The 16,355-nt window shown below is 41.4% G+C and overlaps 1 protein-coding gene across 1 annotated transcript; it reads left to right on the forward strand.

Annotated features, from left to right (window-relative positions):
• The first annotated feature begins 1,483 nt into the window (after nt 1-1,483).
• LOC119732339 (E3 ubiquitin-protein ligase MIB1-like) lies at nt 1,484-16,355 on the forward strand. The gene is made up of 13 exons (XM_038205796.1): nt 1,484-1,590; nt 3,297-3,403; nt 3,668-3,859; nt 4,890-5,011; nt 6,419-6,563; nt 7,057-7,235; nt 8,843-8,994; nt 10,189-10,348; nt 11,140-11,294; nt 12,552-12,678; nt 12,979-13,185; nt 14,443-14,639; nt 16,047-16,355. The coding sequence occupies exons 1-13, from the start codon at nt 1,484-1,486 to the stop codon at nt 16,090-16,092; spliced, it is 1,896 nt and encodes a 631-aa protein (XP_038061724.1). The 3' UTR covers nt 16,093-16,355.

Consider the following 16,355-nt stretch of genomic DNA (forward strand, 5'->3'; position numbering starts at 1 on the left):
TGAACCCAGGAAACAGGCTCGCGACCGATCAGCAGGCTGGTGGCCGGTCAACAGGCTTGAAATCTGCTCACTTCTGCTGGATAGCTCACTCAGATCCAGTCCAGGATACAGTGGAGTTTTAAACCCAAAAACCTGAGAGCCAGCAGTCTCTCTCCTTTACCACGGGAAAGACCGATGAATAAATACAAAAATATCTTCAAAGACAGGTAATTAATTTGGCCCATCAAAAATCTGACTTTGGGCCCCTTTTCGGCTTAGCGAAAGCAACAGCAGGCAGGTAAAATGGCGGCCTCCGTGAGAGAATCCTACACGCGCGCTAAAACAGCGGGCACAAGAGGGCGCCACTTCGCGGCTCATGGGCTACATGTCTCTCCAGGAACTCGCTGTATCTGTACCATGGTCTTGTTCGCCTTCTTGCGCGGCTCGTCTCAGATCGAATATTGCAACCGTGGGGATCTGTACCACAGGAATCTTACGTTTTTGCGGTGGCCGGTCTTCTCTCACAACAAAGCAGTGGGACATTCTGCTCAATGTCAGCTGTGTTCGCTCCGGGTTCTTTCCTGAACCGTATTAGGACTCCCGGCAGGCTATTGTTTAGATCTGGGCCGGTTAGTAGAACATCGTTGAGAGAGAATCCATTTTATCGTGCACTAGAGTCGAAGACCACCCTGATTTGGCCCGGTTTCTGAGGATGGTAGACTCCAAAGGTTGGTAAGTACCAACACTATTCTCCATCTTTCAAAGGAGGTGCTATCTCTGCATGATTGTTGTTGAAGAAATTCTTCGTAAAGACGATAAACTGCTCTTTCATCTCTGGCTTCTTATATAAGCTGTGTCGTAAAGATGCAGGAGGGGTGAGTGCATGTTTTCGTTTTTTTGGCAGATGATGTCTGAGCATACTGAGTGGCAGTGGAGCTATAGCCCCGCTATTGGTGTCATTTTTGTAGAACTCTCCAACCATCGTCTTCAGAAAGATTGTGTCTTCTATGGAGAGAGCTGGCATTTTGTTATCGGGAGTTCTTCTGAACACTTCTCTTCAAAATTTGTCGTTGGCAGGCTCTCTGACAGGGTTACTGATGAGCGTCCGCCATGAACAATATTGCTGCTCCCCGATGTAGGTCATCCTTTCTTTCAGGCAGATGTGATTATGACATGGAGCGAGGAAAGAGGGGCATCCACTCTCAAGCACGTGCGTTCTGAAGCTGCTTACTGTTGGCAAGTGTGCATTTTCCAGACAAAATGCACCGACCAGAACCCAGCCAATAAAATCGAGTCGCTGAGCAAAGGAGGCGCTGTGTGGGCCGTTGATCTGCTTTCTCACCTTATGTACTCTGAGGATGTCTATCCCTAGAAGCAGAAGGATTTCAGCACTCGGATCCAACTCTGGGATGTGGTGCTACAGGCTTCAGACGGGCGTGGTGAAAAACTACATTGAGCGTTGATATTTCTGCTCTGTTGTTTGGGATCTCGTTGAACTCGAAGAATGAGGGAGATGCAGGCTTACTCCTCCGTTCACAGCTTCAATCTGGGAACCATCAGCTTTCCTCCCTGTCTTTTCTGTGACTCCAGCACAGGTTCTAAGGGAATACGGTGATAGGCTGCTAGCTCGGATGCCAAACAGGTCAAACAAGTCAAATCTCGCCAATGACCACGTAATACCGTCGTCAATGGTTTCAATGGTTGCGTACATCTTGACATCACTCTCAGGTTGTTTCTGTGGATACAGTTTAAACCAGGCATAGTTTGGCACATGATTATGTCGGTGCCATACATCTGTGTCATGTGAGTTGACAGCAGTGGGCTGCATTGGGCAACTTCCTCCTCCCCGCCATGCTGTGGTGCAGGGGTGGAGGCCTTCAGTGTCAAGGGGGCAGGATCAGGATGCATGGCTGTGCTGTGATGCGCACTGTTGCATTCGGTGCATTTCAGTGGAATCTTGCAGTCCTTAGCAAGATGAGAGGATGATGCGCCGCACTTGAAGTAAATTCCATATTCTCCCGGGACGGCCCTTTGCTCCTCTACGGTATTTGCTCAGAAAGCCTTGCATTTCTTGAGGGGATGTGGTTTCTTGAGCCGATGGATAGGGCAGCATTTACTAGGATCGCTCTTCTTTGCATCATACTCTGTGGAGACATCTGTCTGCGTGTACGTATATGGGTGCTCTCACACTTTTGTTTCGAGTGGTGGGTTTCTCTGCTCTCATGTGGCCGCTGGTGTTGCTGAAGAGTTGAAAATCGGGTCATTTCTGTTTTTGGCTTCTGAGCAGATGAACTAAGCAAAGAAAGAAAATGGGTGAAAGCAGGCATTGTGTTCCTTTGTGTACCTTGATCCCTGGGTTATCCATCTCTCCTGCAGGCCGTGTGACATTATTTTTAATTGGATTGACACCACGTGCCGTATATCCAGGTCGCTGAGACAGGTAACTTTCCAGTTTGCAAAAGAGGGCACTTTTGATGACCTCTGGTGCTGCATATTGCTCTTCAGCCGTTCTCATGACTTTGTCAGAGCTGTGTTTTGGGTCATTTATGTGCACAGCACGAATTCTTTTGTCGTGGTCTGATGACTCTTTCCCAAACCATTTCACAGGTAGGTTGAGCTCTTCGCTTGGTGTTATTCTTGGTGAAAAGATAACACCAGGAACAACAGCTACATAAAGCGTGACGTAAAGATGCGGATTTTCTATAAGATGTGTACATGTGAAACGTGTGTGTACGCCTTTAACCAGTTATTATATGGCTGAGCTTATAGGCTTGTGTTTACATACAAATCTTAATAACCCTAAAATATCGCTTAATTTAGCTACATAATGAGGAAGGAAATTATTTAAACTTACAGACAATGCTTGCACAGGCCATTACAGGGATAGATGTCAATCCGAAGTCACAAAATGCCGGAAACGTCTGTAAACGTGACGACTAATGTGCATGTGAGAAACGGGCTATAAAAATGGTCAAAAGAGGGCGCTATTTAAGAAAACTGGATAGACGGTCCAGAACACATGTTCTTTTTAATTAATTGAACGATGATCTTAAACTGCATTCAAATTCGCGCTAAGGAAATGAATGACTCTTAAGCTCATCTAGGTGATATTTTTTTTTAATTGAGCGGAAAACCTATGAATCTATTTGGTAACTTATACCACCGTTGAAATAATAAACTAAGTAAGGGTGCATGGTCTTTTTTTCATCGTTCATTAGTATGCAAATACCTTTCCAATTTGCAAATAATTGGTTCAGATTTAAAGCCTGTGGCATTATGTGACACTGTAAAATCGGAGATTTATTTTGTCGTTTCAGAGTTGAGGTTCCATGTCGATTGGGCGCCACCAAATGCCGCTCTTTGGGCATTTTTCCCGGTGCCCGAGTGGTGCGCGGGCCCGATTGGCAATGGGGAGATCAGGATGGTGAGGAAAATAAAAGGAACTTGCAAATATTCTGCCGTATCTTTACGTCGAAGGCTGCAAACTCAATCAACCTTTAATATCATAATAGAACCTGTTGCAAATTTTGTTGCGTAATACGAAATTATCCATCAGCGATCAGCTTGGGTCTACGATTGCAACATAAAAACAGAAAACCTTGCGAGTCCTCTTAATTTGTAAATAGTCAACTGTCTTTTTTCAGTATTTCTTAAATGAGCGTTTTGTCGCTTTTAAAAATATTGCTAGGAGGAGAGGGGAAAATTGGTACCGTAAAAGAAGTGATTAGTGCAGAGGGAACCCATCGGTCCTGGGTCAAAGTTCAATGGCCCAACCGCTCTACCAACCAGTACCGGCGGGGTCACGGAGGCAAGCTGGACATTCAATGCACGCAAGAAGACACCGCTGGGGAATTCTACATCGAACATCTTCCAAAGCTCGGTAAGAAATGATAAAGTTGTACCAACTTGGCTGCGAAGTAGTGACTAGGGAAATGTTCTGCAATGTATTTGATGAATATAGAGATGTGATATGTAATTTCCCTGAATAATGTACAGTGAAGCACCGTTGCCAAAATACCTGCAGTGACGTAACTAGTGATGGTGGTGGGTGGGGGGGGGGGGGGGGGGGGCACGAAAGGGCACGACCCGCTTGAGATATTGTATACATACAAATACAAAAGTTATATGACAGCTTTTGCCGACACTGCATAACTTCAAGCCATTCACACATACGTCGCTAGCTCATTTTATTTTAAAGGCTTGAGACATTAATGCATGATGGCGTTAAAACGCCACATTTCTCCCGTTGGCAGTTATGAAGGCGTTCGGGATTAATCCGCTTTCGAGAATACATTTTCCTTTTGGCAAAGTTTCTTTACCCATCCAACATGAAGTATCACCCTAAATGTCTTTATGAGCAAAATTCAAAGGGGATATTTTGGGAGGATTGAACTGTTCACAATGAAGGTTCAAACACGTGATAGAAGTTGCAAATAGATTCATCAAGTATACACGGAATACAAAAAATATATCAAATCAGTATATACACAAAGACTTATATACGTTTCCCTCCCAGGGGTCACTTTTTATCGAGGTTGAAAGTAATCCCTATGAATGAGGTTGCTTGTGCTCCCAATTCCTCCGAAAGACAGAAAATAAAACCCATTGGATGCACCTTAAAATTGGTGAAATCTGTTTCACCAATCCGCCCAAACAAAGGTGCTGTTCAGATCCTGCACAATAATTATAACTGAAGATGAAAACTCCAACATCGAATTTCTCAAGAAGCCTATGATTTCAAATACGATTTTATACACAGAAGTGCGTAGGCTTTTCAATTATTTGAAAAGAAAAGTTGATTGCTTAAACGTTGAAGGCCGACTGTCGAGCTGAGTCAACTTGGGTATCATAGTGGGATCTTCGGATGGAGAACGCCTTATTTTCTTTCTTGGGTGTTTGCGCCAATACAGATGCCACCAATGTCCGGACTTACTTGGACACCGGAGATAAGGTCCGTCTGCTGGACATGGACCCTGCGAAGCTCAAGGAACTGCAGCTAGAAAGTTGTGGCTGGAACGAAGAAATAAAAAACGTAAGTTCGACTGCAGCGTATAGAGCCGACAATAACTGGTCAAAGCCATGTCTCAGCACGTTCGATGAAAGAGGTATTTTAACGGTCTGTGCAATATGGTGAAGTGTCGAGCACAAACTATGAGGGTTTAGTCATTGGGTAGTTGAGTAATGAAAGTGGTCATGCACATACGGATGGGGTATATGGGGTCTTAGACCTGGGTTCGACCTTAACTTTTTTTTCACCATCCAGCTGGGCTACTGAAACAGACTCTTTACTAGCCTGTGGGCATTTTCACTAGCCCGAATGTTTTGTTCTTTTGTTATGTGCCTTCATTTAAAACGTGTCTAGAGCCTGAAAGGTGGCGCGCTTCAGGGCCCCTCGAAAAGAAAATGTAATGTGTACAAGTCAGAGTTTTTGAAATTAGTTTTGGTACATTGATTTCTTACGAAAATCTCCCTCGAAATTTTATGGAAACTGAAAAATCGCAGGGTGATTCAGAACGATCTGGACCCAAATTAAAGAAAAAATATTAAAAATATGTAGCAATTATCAAAACAAGTGTAAATGAGATGTGTTATAGGCTGCTATTTTGGACATATTTGGTGAAAGTTTCAGTATATCCATTATACCATTTTGAAGAAAAGCGTTGGCAAAGAACACATGCTAAAAACACTCTGACCATGGTTCCATGGTTCAACAGATTTATTGAAATTGCGTACTGATGTGAAGCAGTGTAATAACAAAGAAAAACCTAGTCATGGTGACTGACTCACTCGAAGTTACTGACATATTAAAAAAAAAAAAGGCAAAACCAATTCGGTGTTCAGACTGGAAAATTTAAGCTACTACAATGAAAATGGCCTCACCACAGGCACTAATTTGAAATTCATGTGGAAGACAAGGTAATAACCATTCATATGAACACTCAGTTTTTTTCTTAGTATACTCTATTTGCCACAACAAATGGTGACTTTCATTGGGTCCAGATCATTATGACTCGCCCTGTATATCCCTCTGTTTTAGGATTTCTCTCGCAGGGTACCGTTTTACAAAGACAATTATGGAAACAAAGTTTTCCCTGAGTGGAGTGGGGCTCGAATCTCGGTCAGAGCATAATTATTTTTAGTTTTAAGTGTGTATTTCCTTACTTTTACATTTTGAAATCAAATCCTACTTTTTAGTGAGGTAGATTAAAAAAAATTCTCCTGATTTATGGTTCTGGAGGATTTTTTTTTAATGAAAGTAAAGTCTGAGAATCATCCGGTTGACAAAAACTGATGCACGCAATGGTCGACTTCCATAAAATAGCAACAGCGATGGCTAATTCCGGAAACTCGGCAAACATATTTATGGTGAGAAAAACACACGATGCAATCCTTGTTAACATAATTACCAATCTAAGCAATTTCAATTTGGGTCCCGTAGTACAGAGGCAAAGTCGGTGAAGTCATTGTGGTCGACAAAGATGGCGATGTCAAGGTCGACTTTGGGGGAGCGTCGTACTTCATTCATCCCCTGTGTCTCGTCAAGGAGAAGAAGGAAGCTGAAGAGGCAGGAGGCAGTGCTGGAGGTACATGAGATAATTTGGCAAATATAGACATTCATGGATGAGTAGATTACTGCACTAATGTACCGATTAAAAAATGTAGGGTGATGACATCCACACAGCTGTGCATCGGGTTTTAGGATCCCACACGAGCTTCAGTTTCTAAACCGATAGACCTTTCTCATACTGCCACCATTTGAGTCATGTTGCCTGTATCCAATAAGAGTACTGAATGATAATTTGTTTGTACAAAAAGGACCCAGAATTTTTTTCCTACCAGCCTTGCTTTGGTTACGTTGATTTGAATGGGAAAACATTACGATGCCCGCAACATGATAATTGTCTATTGGCTGCGTTTGTGAAGCCAGTACCTGATGCGAGAGTCATGATTTCAGACAGGGCCCATTGGGGACATTTGTTTTAAAGTTTACCAAGAAAAGTACAAATTCGGCAGATAAGCTCGATAAAAAGGTTTGTGTGGCAGCAACATTTCATTGCGATTTCACATATTGTCCAGGTTCAGAACTCAATGTTGGTGGATTATTGGCCGCTCTTCTCCTGAAGTCGGAGCTGGAGAAACTCGGATCCCTGCTTGGCGGATCAGCGGGTAGATCAAGCGGTGCTGTTCTCTTCCAGGCTGCAGCCACTGGCGACACCAACAAAGTGCGAAGGATCATCAATGATCACCCAGACGCGGTGAGAAAATTTCGACAAGAAAATACGTTAGGCCTAATCTTCTTGGCACCATGACAATCTTGCGCCTTTTATAAATAATGTAAGATGACCGTTGGTTCACCAGAGGCAATAATGACATATAGCCGCGTCAGAAGTATTTGGCAACGACTGGCATTTACAAATGTATATATATACCTATGGAAGCAACGGAATTCATTTTTCATGATAGACACTTTTTAGCTGCGGCTGAGCAGCTCTAGTTCTACACTTAGTCATGTCTCTGTGTTGGTTAGTTAGTTGGTTTATAACGAACTTCAGCACATGCCGTTTTGGCCTTCAATCACCTAAATTGTCCCTTATGCACTCGCAACAACACTACTTCGGGTTCATGGCCCTGAATGGTGACAGTTACATAGGTCTTCTCTGACCAGCAAATAACTCATTGTAGTTCTGGAAAGTGGGTCACAACAGTCAAAAACAAGGTGTTTGTTCTAAAACACTTTGCATTGGGACTGCCACGTACTGTACACACATTCAGTGTTCCACCTGTGCTATAGCATACAGAAAACACTGCATGCACCTCGAGTGACATTCAACAACAAAGACGAATCCTTTATTTCAATTGATAGTCAAAATCACGTGAGTATAGTGCATTATAAAAGCAGACTTTCACAGATTCACATGACTTATAGGCGACACAGGTCTACAGTTAGGCTATAGCTTTCGAGATCATTTTGAGTTTGCTTTACTGCCGGTATGGCCAGATTTTTCTCCATTGTGTCGGACGCCGACTATGTTAAGAAGTACACCGACATTTGTAATATTTAAGGGCAGGAAAATACCTAAACTCAGGCACAGATGACAACTTAAAAAGAACCATCCACATGAAAAACGAAGCAAAAGTCTTGGTGTCTAGACTTGAATTGTGCGTTTCCTGACGGGGGCTGAATATCCAGGGGACACATTCTCCGTTGAGGTAGGTGATAGAATATTCCAAAGAGAGGCACTATTTCCTATTGGAGATACTGTCCAGAAGATAGCAAAATCAGAGGCAGAATCTCCTTCTTCATCGGCCAAGACAGTTGAGCAAGGACCCGTTTGTCCATGGTTTCCCTTATTTATCATCAGCGCTATGATGGTTACAAAGGAAGAGTTGCAAAAGAACTCGGAGGGCCATTCTGAAAACGCAATGCTGATGTCCGCCTGACGCTCACGCGAAGACGCTACAGGTTTTCTTTTGGGGGGGGGGGGGGGGGGTACAAGGGGGGTACAGGGGCATCAGAATATCACATATCGCAAAGTTCCTAATGCAGTTTTTACCAGTTGGGCCCCATAATGCCTCGCTGTGTCCATTAACATAAACATTTGTAAACAGTAAGCCTTTGGCTAACTTGAAAGAAAATACATCTTACAAACACTTTTTGGGTGGCGAAAAGGAAAAGGGGCATTATCAGTATTATGGTGGGGGCACCTGGGAGGCACGGAAAATTTGTCCCCCCCCCCCCGCCTATTTACTCTCAAACCATGTTGTATACAGTGCCATAGCCATATCATGGAAGTTGACAACGCTCTTTACATAAGACAAGTTGGAGAGATCCTAAGATCCATGTTCGATTTTCTCCCCTCAGGTCCAATTTCATAATGGCAAAGGACAGACGGCGCTGCAGGCTGCCGCTCATCGTGGTCACGTGGATGTGGTGAATGTCCTGATACGGTATAAAGCGCCGCTAGAACACCGCGATGAGGACGGAGACACTGCGTTAAATTATGCTGTGCTTGGGTGAGCATCGTTCCCTCCCCTTGCGCTATGTTAAGGATTCCAGGTTACTTTTGTTGACGAAAATGTTGCTCAACTAAGTAACAAAGCACATATAACAATATGACCAGTTATAAGAGATGATATCTTACGTCGCATGTTACTAGTTAACCATTCGTGATTTGGACACGAGATTTAATGAAATGGCAGCTTCATATCTGGGGTCACATTTGTAGGAGACGGGTTACAATAGGTCTCATCATATCTTTCAAAACAAAACAAAGCTATTTGCTGCCTTTTTCAAAACATTCAAATTTTGTGGATTTCAGGACGCAGTGCCCCTTAACAGGACAATAGTAGGCCTAGGCCTACATTAATTCGCAACCCTAAAGGAAATATACAACATTTGCAAACGTCACAAAACAAACTACCTTATTATTATGACATACCTTACCTGACTGTAAGTCAATAATATTCTCAAGCATACTGTGAAATCATGGAATTCATTTTAAAGAAGCCAGAATTTTTTGTATTAATTTCCTACTATGGTTGGCCGACCATTGTTGGAAAAATAGTGATTGTTTTTGTTTGTTCCAACACTACCCCACATTAAGCAAAGTTCGTAAGTCCACATTTTGTTTGCAATCGGTTTGCCAGCTACATAGATCTATTTTGTCTGAAGTAGGGTCAGTGAACCCGACTACATACAAGAACAGCTTCTTTTTTTTTTGATGTTTGGGTTTTTTTTTGGGGGGGGGGGTTGGGGGGTTCTTATCCTCTATGGAAGCAAACTGTAGACAGGTCAGTGTACCAATATTTGCTATAAAATACTAACCCCCAATTCCATCCATATAAGGAAATTGGAGCAAAAGCAAAATGTTGTATATCGATCTCCTTACAGGTATGCGCATGTTCGCTATATAAAGCCCGGTTCATGCTCTGCGCGAAAGCGAATTTGTGACGTCTTGGCAAGTATTCATGCCGCGAATTCGTGAAAGTTTAACATAATTTCAACTCGGGCGAATTTTGCAGCGAACGTTTCATGACGTCAAATTCACTTTTTTCATTCGCATTGGCATTTGGTATGAACCGGACTTTATACTTGCGTGCAAACCCTTCGCTCTTTGAAGTGCAGTTTTAGTAAAGTACTATTGAATTTCTCTGATTTTATTTCTACGTGATGACAGGTGGTTGGCATTTTCTTATTCTCATATTTAGCAACAAACCGGACATTGTCCTAAATCTTCTTATTGCTGGCAGCAAGATAAACGCAGCCAACAACAAAGGTTTGACCCCACTCCACTTTGCTTCTAACGAAGGTCACGAGGCATGCGTAGAGGCGTTGCTCGGTAAGCAGGATTGCGACGTCAACTACCAGGTAAGTTGCTGTTTATAAATTGCATAATTATATTCACATCATTAAAAACAATTTAACTTGTTATAACAGTTATTTCAATGCAAAGTGAAGCTTTGTCTGTCAGACAGTGGTCAAAATGGTAAAACAAAATGGATAATAATCGATATTCACATTGCGAATGTGTAAACAAGATTCATATTGCATGCAATCAAAAAGACAATGAAAACATTTGTTCGCACAAAGTTTGGGGGATATCATATATAAAACACTTCGTTGTCAACCGTTATGAATTTTGTGCTACTCCAGAACAAGACAATTTCTTTAATTTTATATTGATTTCCAGAACGGAGAATCATTATTATTTTTTTATGTGCACATACGCAGCTGGAATACCGAACAAATTTGTTACATATATAAATATGTGGCCATGCTATAATACTATCACTAAAAGGAACAACCCTAAGAAAATAGCTGTGTGCATGCAGAGTCATCAATAAAATATGTAGAATAAATATATAAATTGTGCATATGCTTAAGATACTGTGATACCCAGTATTTCCGGGATATAATTAATCGGAAAAAGAAACTAACTAAGCCAGACAGTAAGAACTAAAGTAAATGTATAAAATGTACATCACCCAGACGCAAAATTCCATCGTATGAATAAATGCCCAAAACTACACAACATGACAGCCAGTTTATATGGAATACGCAAATGTTCTGTGACAAAACATGGTCAATTTAATTTTAAAGTAAAATTACAGACAAAGAGCACAGAAAAAAAACTTGGTTAGTTTCCTTTCTTTTGATAGGATAGTAGTGGCAACACACCACTGTTTCTCGCCATTGGCAAGAAGAACAAGCAGATCATCCTTTGGCTGATAAACAGCCAACGCGTTGACCTCCGTCAGGTGAACAAGAGAGGATTCAACAGTTTGCATCATGCCGTGCTTTCCGAAAACAATTTGTACGTGTATTCTTTTTCTTTTCCCCCTTAATAATAGTTTTTATTTGAAACTGCACTTATGTATTTTTATTGGTAAAGTTTCAAATCAAACGCGCAGCGCGAATAGTTTTCACTTGACCTCACAAAGTCAATTTACACTCCTCGTGCTATGATCTAGTTAAATTTCGGGGGGGGGGAATCGTTTTCTGGTTTTTTATTTAATTTCCAAAAACTTATTCATTTTTGAATGAGAACAACCGAAAGAAAATCGTCCCGTGTTTAGTTATTGAATAATTACTTTACAATTTCGAATTATTGGCTACCACACAATCATTCCCTTCACGCGAAAGGCAAGCTGGTTCCTGCTGAACACTCAGTGTCAATAACTAATGTATACGGAGCTACATATGTTTGTGTCCAAAACAAAATTTGTTTTTGAGAGGGTTGCAGAGGTTTTGACAGGTTTTGGGATTGGAATAAAACATACAATTGAACAATTTAGTAATAAATGTCAAATGTGTTGAATAGCACAGGGAACGCGACTTTTACGTAAATAATCATGCTTTAATTATGCTTGACCTACAAGGTTGACCTTAGGAATGGTCGTTTACCTTCCTGTGTATAACAGTCTATGCATGTATTTAATAATTTGCTCTTAAATACTGCATTTAGTGTATTACGTCATATCAACTTATAAGCCGGTATAGCTATCTCCCATTTTAAGGCATTGATTGGACCACCTCTGCACGCGCGCGCATCATGATTTTATATTTTCACATCGCTGTGTGTGCATGGACGGCGATTGAACACACCATTATCCAAAAAATCACTCTTGTCTTACCACAACAGGTACGCAAACTCATCAGTGTCTCCATGAAGGCAATTTTCAAGTTTTTCAACTGCATAAGTTTTAAATACTGAACAGTAATTTCTCTCTTTTTATTGATATTTGCCAGAGACACTTTCGAATTCAGCAAAATCGAAAATTATCACCTCCGAAATTGCACATTTGTGGCGCGGCATAAATAGGCTGGTTGCGGGCAAACATTACCGTTGTGATTTTTAATTCAGGAGGCGGGATTAGACCTATGCACGTCATGCATATCATTGGCAAACATCAGCAGGGGATGCCATATAATGTATTCAGGATTCACTGCTAGCTACCTGTACCCATTTTTGAAGTCCGAAAGACAATAGGGTTGGGAGCCAGACTAATAAGCACGTGCCTGCATGGGTACTAATGTTCCGTTATGAAACAATCGAATTTCATTACTCTAGTGCTGTGGAAGCGATTCTACGAAAGTCACCAAGCATGATCAATGTTTCCAAAACTGACGGCTTTACAGCACTACACATCGCCGCCTTAAACGGACTGACCGAAATCATCCTGATCCTCGTCAAACAGGTGAGGTTGTTAATAGCATGATTTGAATAAAATGGAAAACAAAACAAGACAAAACAATACATTAACAACGCTCAAAATAATGACGTCAAACTGTTGCACATTTCAAGCCTGTCCAAATTCCCCAACACAGATTTTAAATGTTCGCATGTTTCTCAGAGCATCAGAAATTGGGGAGTTTTTGACAGTGATAAGATCTTTAGAATTATGTCCAACTGTGCTTACGGCTTCACTCGTGACGTTGGCAGACAAAAATCAATCATGCCTAATGACTCACAATAAGCACGAACTTTTGTCACCAAGGTGGACTGCGACAAGGAGCTGAAAAACATCGTTGGGAAAACAGCGCTGCACCTGGCCATCGACAAGACCCACAACAAGTGTATCGAGGCTCTGGTCAACAACGGTGCCAATGTGAATGCCCCGGATAACGACGGTAACACCAGCCTCCATATGATCATGATGGAAGCCTCTGTGAAAGAGATCATGCGGGGAACACCGGTGGGACAGGTAAATGTCGAGTTTTTCGTAGCATGAGTGAATATTGCTTCTCTCAACGCTTAACGCATCAACGGAAACTATTGCACTCAATAATTCCAGCGTCAAAGCAAATTTTGAAGCATTTATCACTCTTTAGTTTCACAAAGACTCTGGTGCATGCTTTCACTGTAAACAGCGTGATATTAACTCTACTTTGAAAGAAATGGTGGTGTTTAGATTTGTAATATACATGTACACAATTAACAATTGTTGACAGCTGTGATGTAGAATATATGCGCTCCGAAGGTGTTCTGAAGTTCGAAACGCCATATCCCACATCACAGCAGTCAACAATTGTTTTGTTTTACCTCTGTCTTGGATTCCTTGGATTTTGATGTAAAAATCACGAAAACAAGCGGCAGTAAACATAACTATCATGGCAATCTAACCTCAACTCACATGCATGTCGCGTGCTGATCGTCTGCTAGTTCGCTGCTCCCATGTGTGAAAATAGCGTGGGTACCAACGATACAAGCGTTTCAAATCGTACGTTCCGCATGGGCCTTATTCACGAGTTGGGCATTTTTGTCGCGTTCCCTGAACGTATTTTCATTAAGTGAACTGTTCAATGGGATGGCACCAGACTATTTATGCAGGCACAATGCAGCCTTAATTTACTGGGTTTTTTCAATCTGGCTTTAAACATTAGAGAATTACAAATTGAAACTTAATCATTGAAGCAGACTGGAATTTATTTGGAATTAACTTGCTTTCATTTCTCTTTGCAAGTTCCAAAAATTAAGATTTTACGTCACTTCAATTCAATATGGCCGACTGAAAAAGGCCCATACGTACAAAGTCATAGCACACTCCCTGTGTGGGATATCACGTACGTGATATCGCACAGGGAGTGTGCCATGAACTTTCATAAACTTAACACGTGATTGATCTAGACCAATGAAAATACAGTATTCAAGACAGAGGTATAACAATGTACTTTGTGCAGAAGGCCATAAACGAACACGCCGTTGACACGACGCTACGTCAACGCTGCAAACTACATGGCAAGCATTATTGCAGCATATAATAGTCTTTCAAAGTTTCGATGTAAAGTTTCTACATTATACACACCATCACGAGACATGTCATCAATCTGCACAATTTGACAGATTAATATATTGTAAATTTCCAATATCACATGCATGACACTTTTGGTGTGCTTCGTCATTGCAACATCACAGTAACTTTTGAGTTTCATCATAAGAATGTTTTCGTTCAATTGTTTAGTTGTTGCAGCTTGTCGAGCAGCTCGAAAACGAAGGCAGTTCGTCCGACCAAAGAAACAACCTGGTTCTCATAGCGCTGTACCTAATTAAAAATGGCGCCGACATCTACATCAAGAATAAAAAAGGACTGAATGTTCTTGATGTCACCCTCAACCCAGGAGTTGAGAATCTCATCAAAACTCTCTTCGAATTGAAAAGGTGAGACTGCTCTTAATTTAATTTACACTGTCATAATCTGTCCCGAAAAAAATACATCAGGCATACATGTATTCCACAACAGCGGCTTCCACTCGATGTTACCCTATTGATTTTGTTTGTGCTGACATTGCCATCTTTGTGTGGAACTGAAATCAAAACAGGTCCACACGATGCATGTTGTTAAAACCTTCTGTGGACTAAGCCATGTCCTCATAAGGTTTCCCCCCTCTGGGAAACAGGTTTAGAGGCATTTTTGGTTATGTTTATTGGTTGTAAAGTGAAGAGGAACACAAAGCAAATCTTGATTAAACAAAATGAGTTGAAAGAGGTTCACAGTGCGAGAAAAAAAACCCCGATTTTTTTTTTCTCCGGTGTATCTGAACTACATGAAGACAAAGGAATGTTCATAGTAGGCATGTATAACAGTGATCAGGTATGTATGGCAGTGATCGCGACTTCATGAGTATTTCGTCTGAGGTCTTGGGAAATAGTTTCCCATCGATATAACACAGACCTGCCAGCCATAGGATTAAATTGTTTATTCAGGGATCATATATTTCACGATGGATTATTAATGTCGATAATCTCATAATACGTTGTAAATACGTCGAATGAACATGTATATGTACTTGTTCTTTCAATGCACGTTTAAAATCAAAATGAAAGAAAAATCTAGTACTGGACTGCCAAAGTCGGGGTGAGCATACCCTTGGTTATAGGCAGTTTGATTAAAACCAGGCTGCGAGAAGGTTAACCCCAGTCACTTACTGACTTTGACCATGCATTTATTTCAAGCACATCAAAAAGAGTACATTCTATCTTTGTGTGTATAATTACATTTTTCTTGGTATTGTATACTGTCTATTACAGAATGATATACTAAGAGTCGAATATCAAAGTAGCTGCGCGATATTTTGTTGGTGAAGTTGCTGTAGCTGTTTTTTTATTTGTATTTCCGACGGCATCATTTGAAAGGGCACTTGCAGGTCGCCTGGCGAGTTGTTCCCTATATATGTTAAATTATACACATTTTAAAACTTTTTTAAATTAAAGAGCTCCGTGTGTGGCACATAACAAGTAGTGTGGCACATAACAGGTATCCAGTAAATGATAACAGAACACGTTGCGTCATTTCCTCTGGTATGCAGTGATTCTTACGGTGTAAAAAAGCGCCAAACTTCGGACTGTTTCCGCCCCCTCGAGTTCAGATGTCGATATTAACCAGTCTACTTTGCCCTCCCTTTCAAGGCTATGCCATCCCGATGTGCCTTTTTAAAATCAACGGATGTAAAGGGCGCTTATGGAAATGCCGTTGGGTGGTTGCTCTCTTATAGGCCTTGCATGCAGGAGAGTCTATAGTTGTTGAGATTTTCACTGAGGAGCTTACCTATCTTTTAATCGTTTCAGGACTGGAGAGGCACCGGCATCCAAAAAACGTTGCACTGTCAGCTAAACGATTTGCCGTGTAACCAGCTACACAACATCAAGTTGTGGCCGGGAGAGATCCTCCAGTAATTAACACGACCCACAATTGCAACAAGAGTAAATACTCTCTTAGGTCTTTTCGTTGCAATACATCCCCAACTGTGATGAACGATGAGCTATGTATCCAGCTATAATTAATACATATACTCCTTCCTTTTGTAGCTCTACGGGGTGAGTAAAAAAACAACAACCAAATGTCGGGACTTTTGTTTTAGTGAAGCTAACCGTGTA

The sequence above is a fragment of the Patiria miniata genome, unplaced genomic scaffold (assembly GCF_015706575.1).
Source record: "Patiria miniata isolate m_02_andy unplaced genomic scaffold, ASM1570657v1 HiC_scaffold_24, whole genome shotgun sequence".
NCBI classification, from domain to species: Eukaryota; Metazoa; Echinodermata; class Asteroidea; order Valvatida; family Asterinidae; genus Patiria; species Patiria miniata.

Coding starts and splice junctions, on each gene's coding strand:
- LOC119732339 (XM_038205796.1), top strand. CDS start 1,484: ATGAGGGAGATGCAGGCTTACTCCTCCGTTCACAGCTTCAATCTGGGA. Junction 3,860..4,889: donor CGAACATCTTCCAAAGCTCG/GTAAGAAATGAT, acceptor GCGCCAATACAG/ATGCCACCAATGTCCGGACT. Junction 12,679..12,978: donor TCCTGATCCTCGTCAAACAG/GTGAGGTTGTTA, acceptor TTTGTCACCAAG/GTGGACTGCGACAAGGAGCT.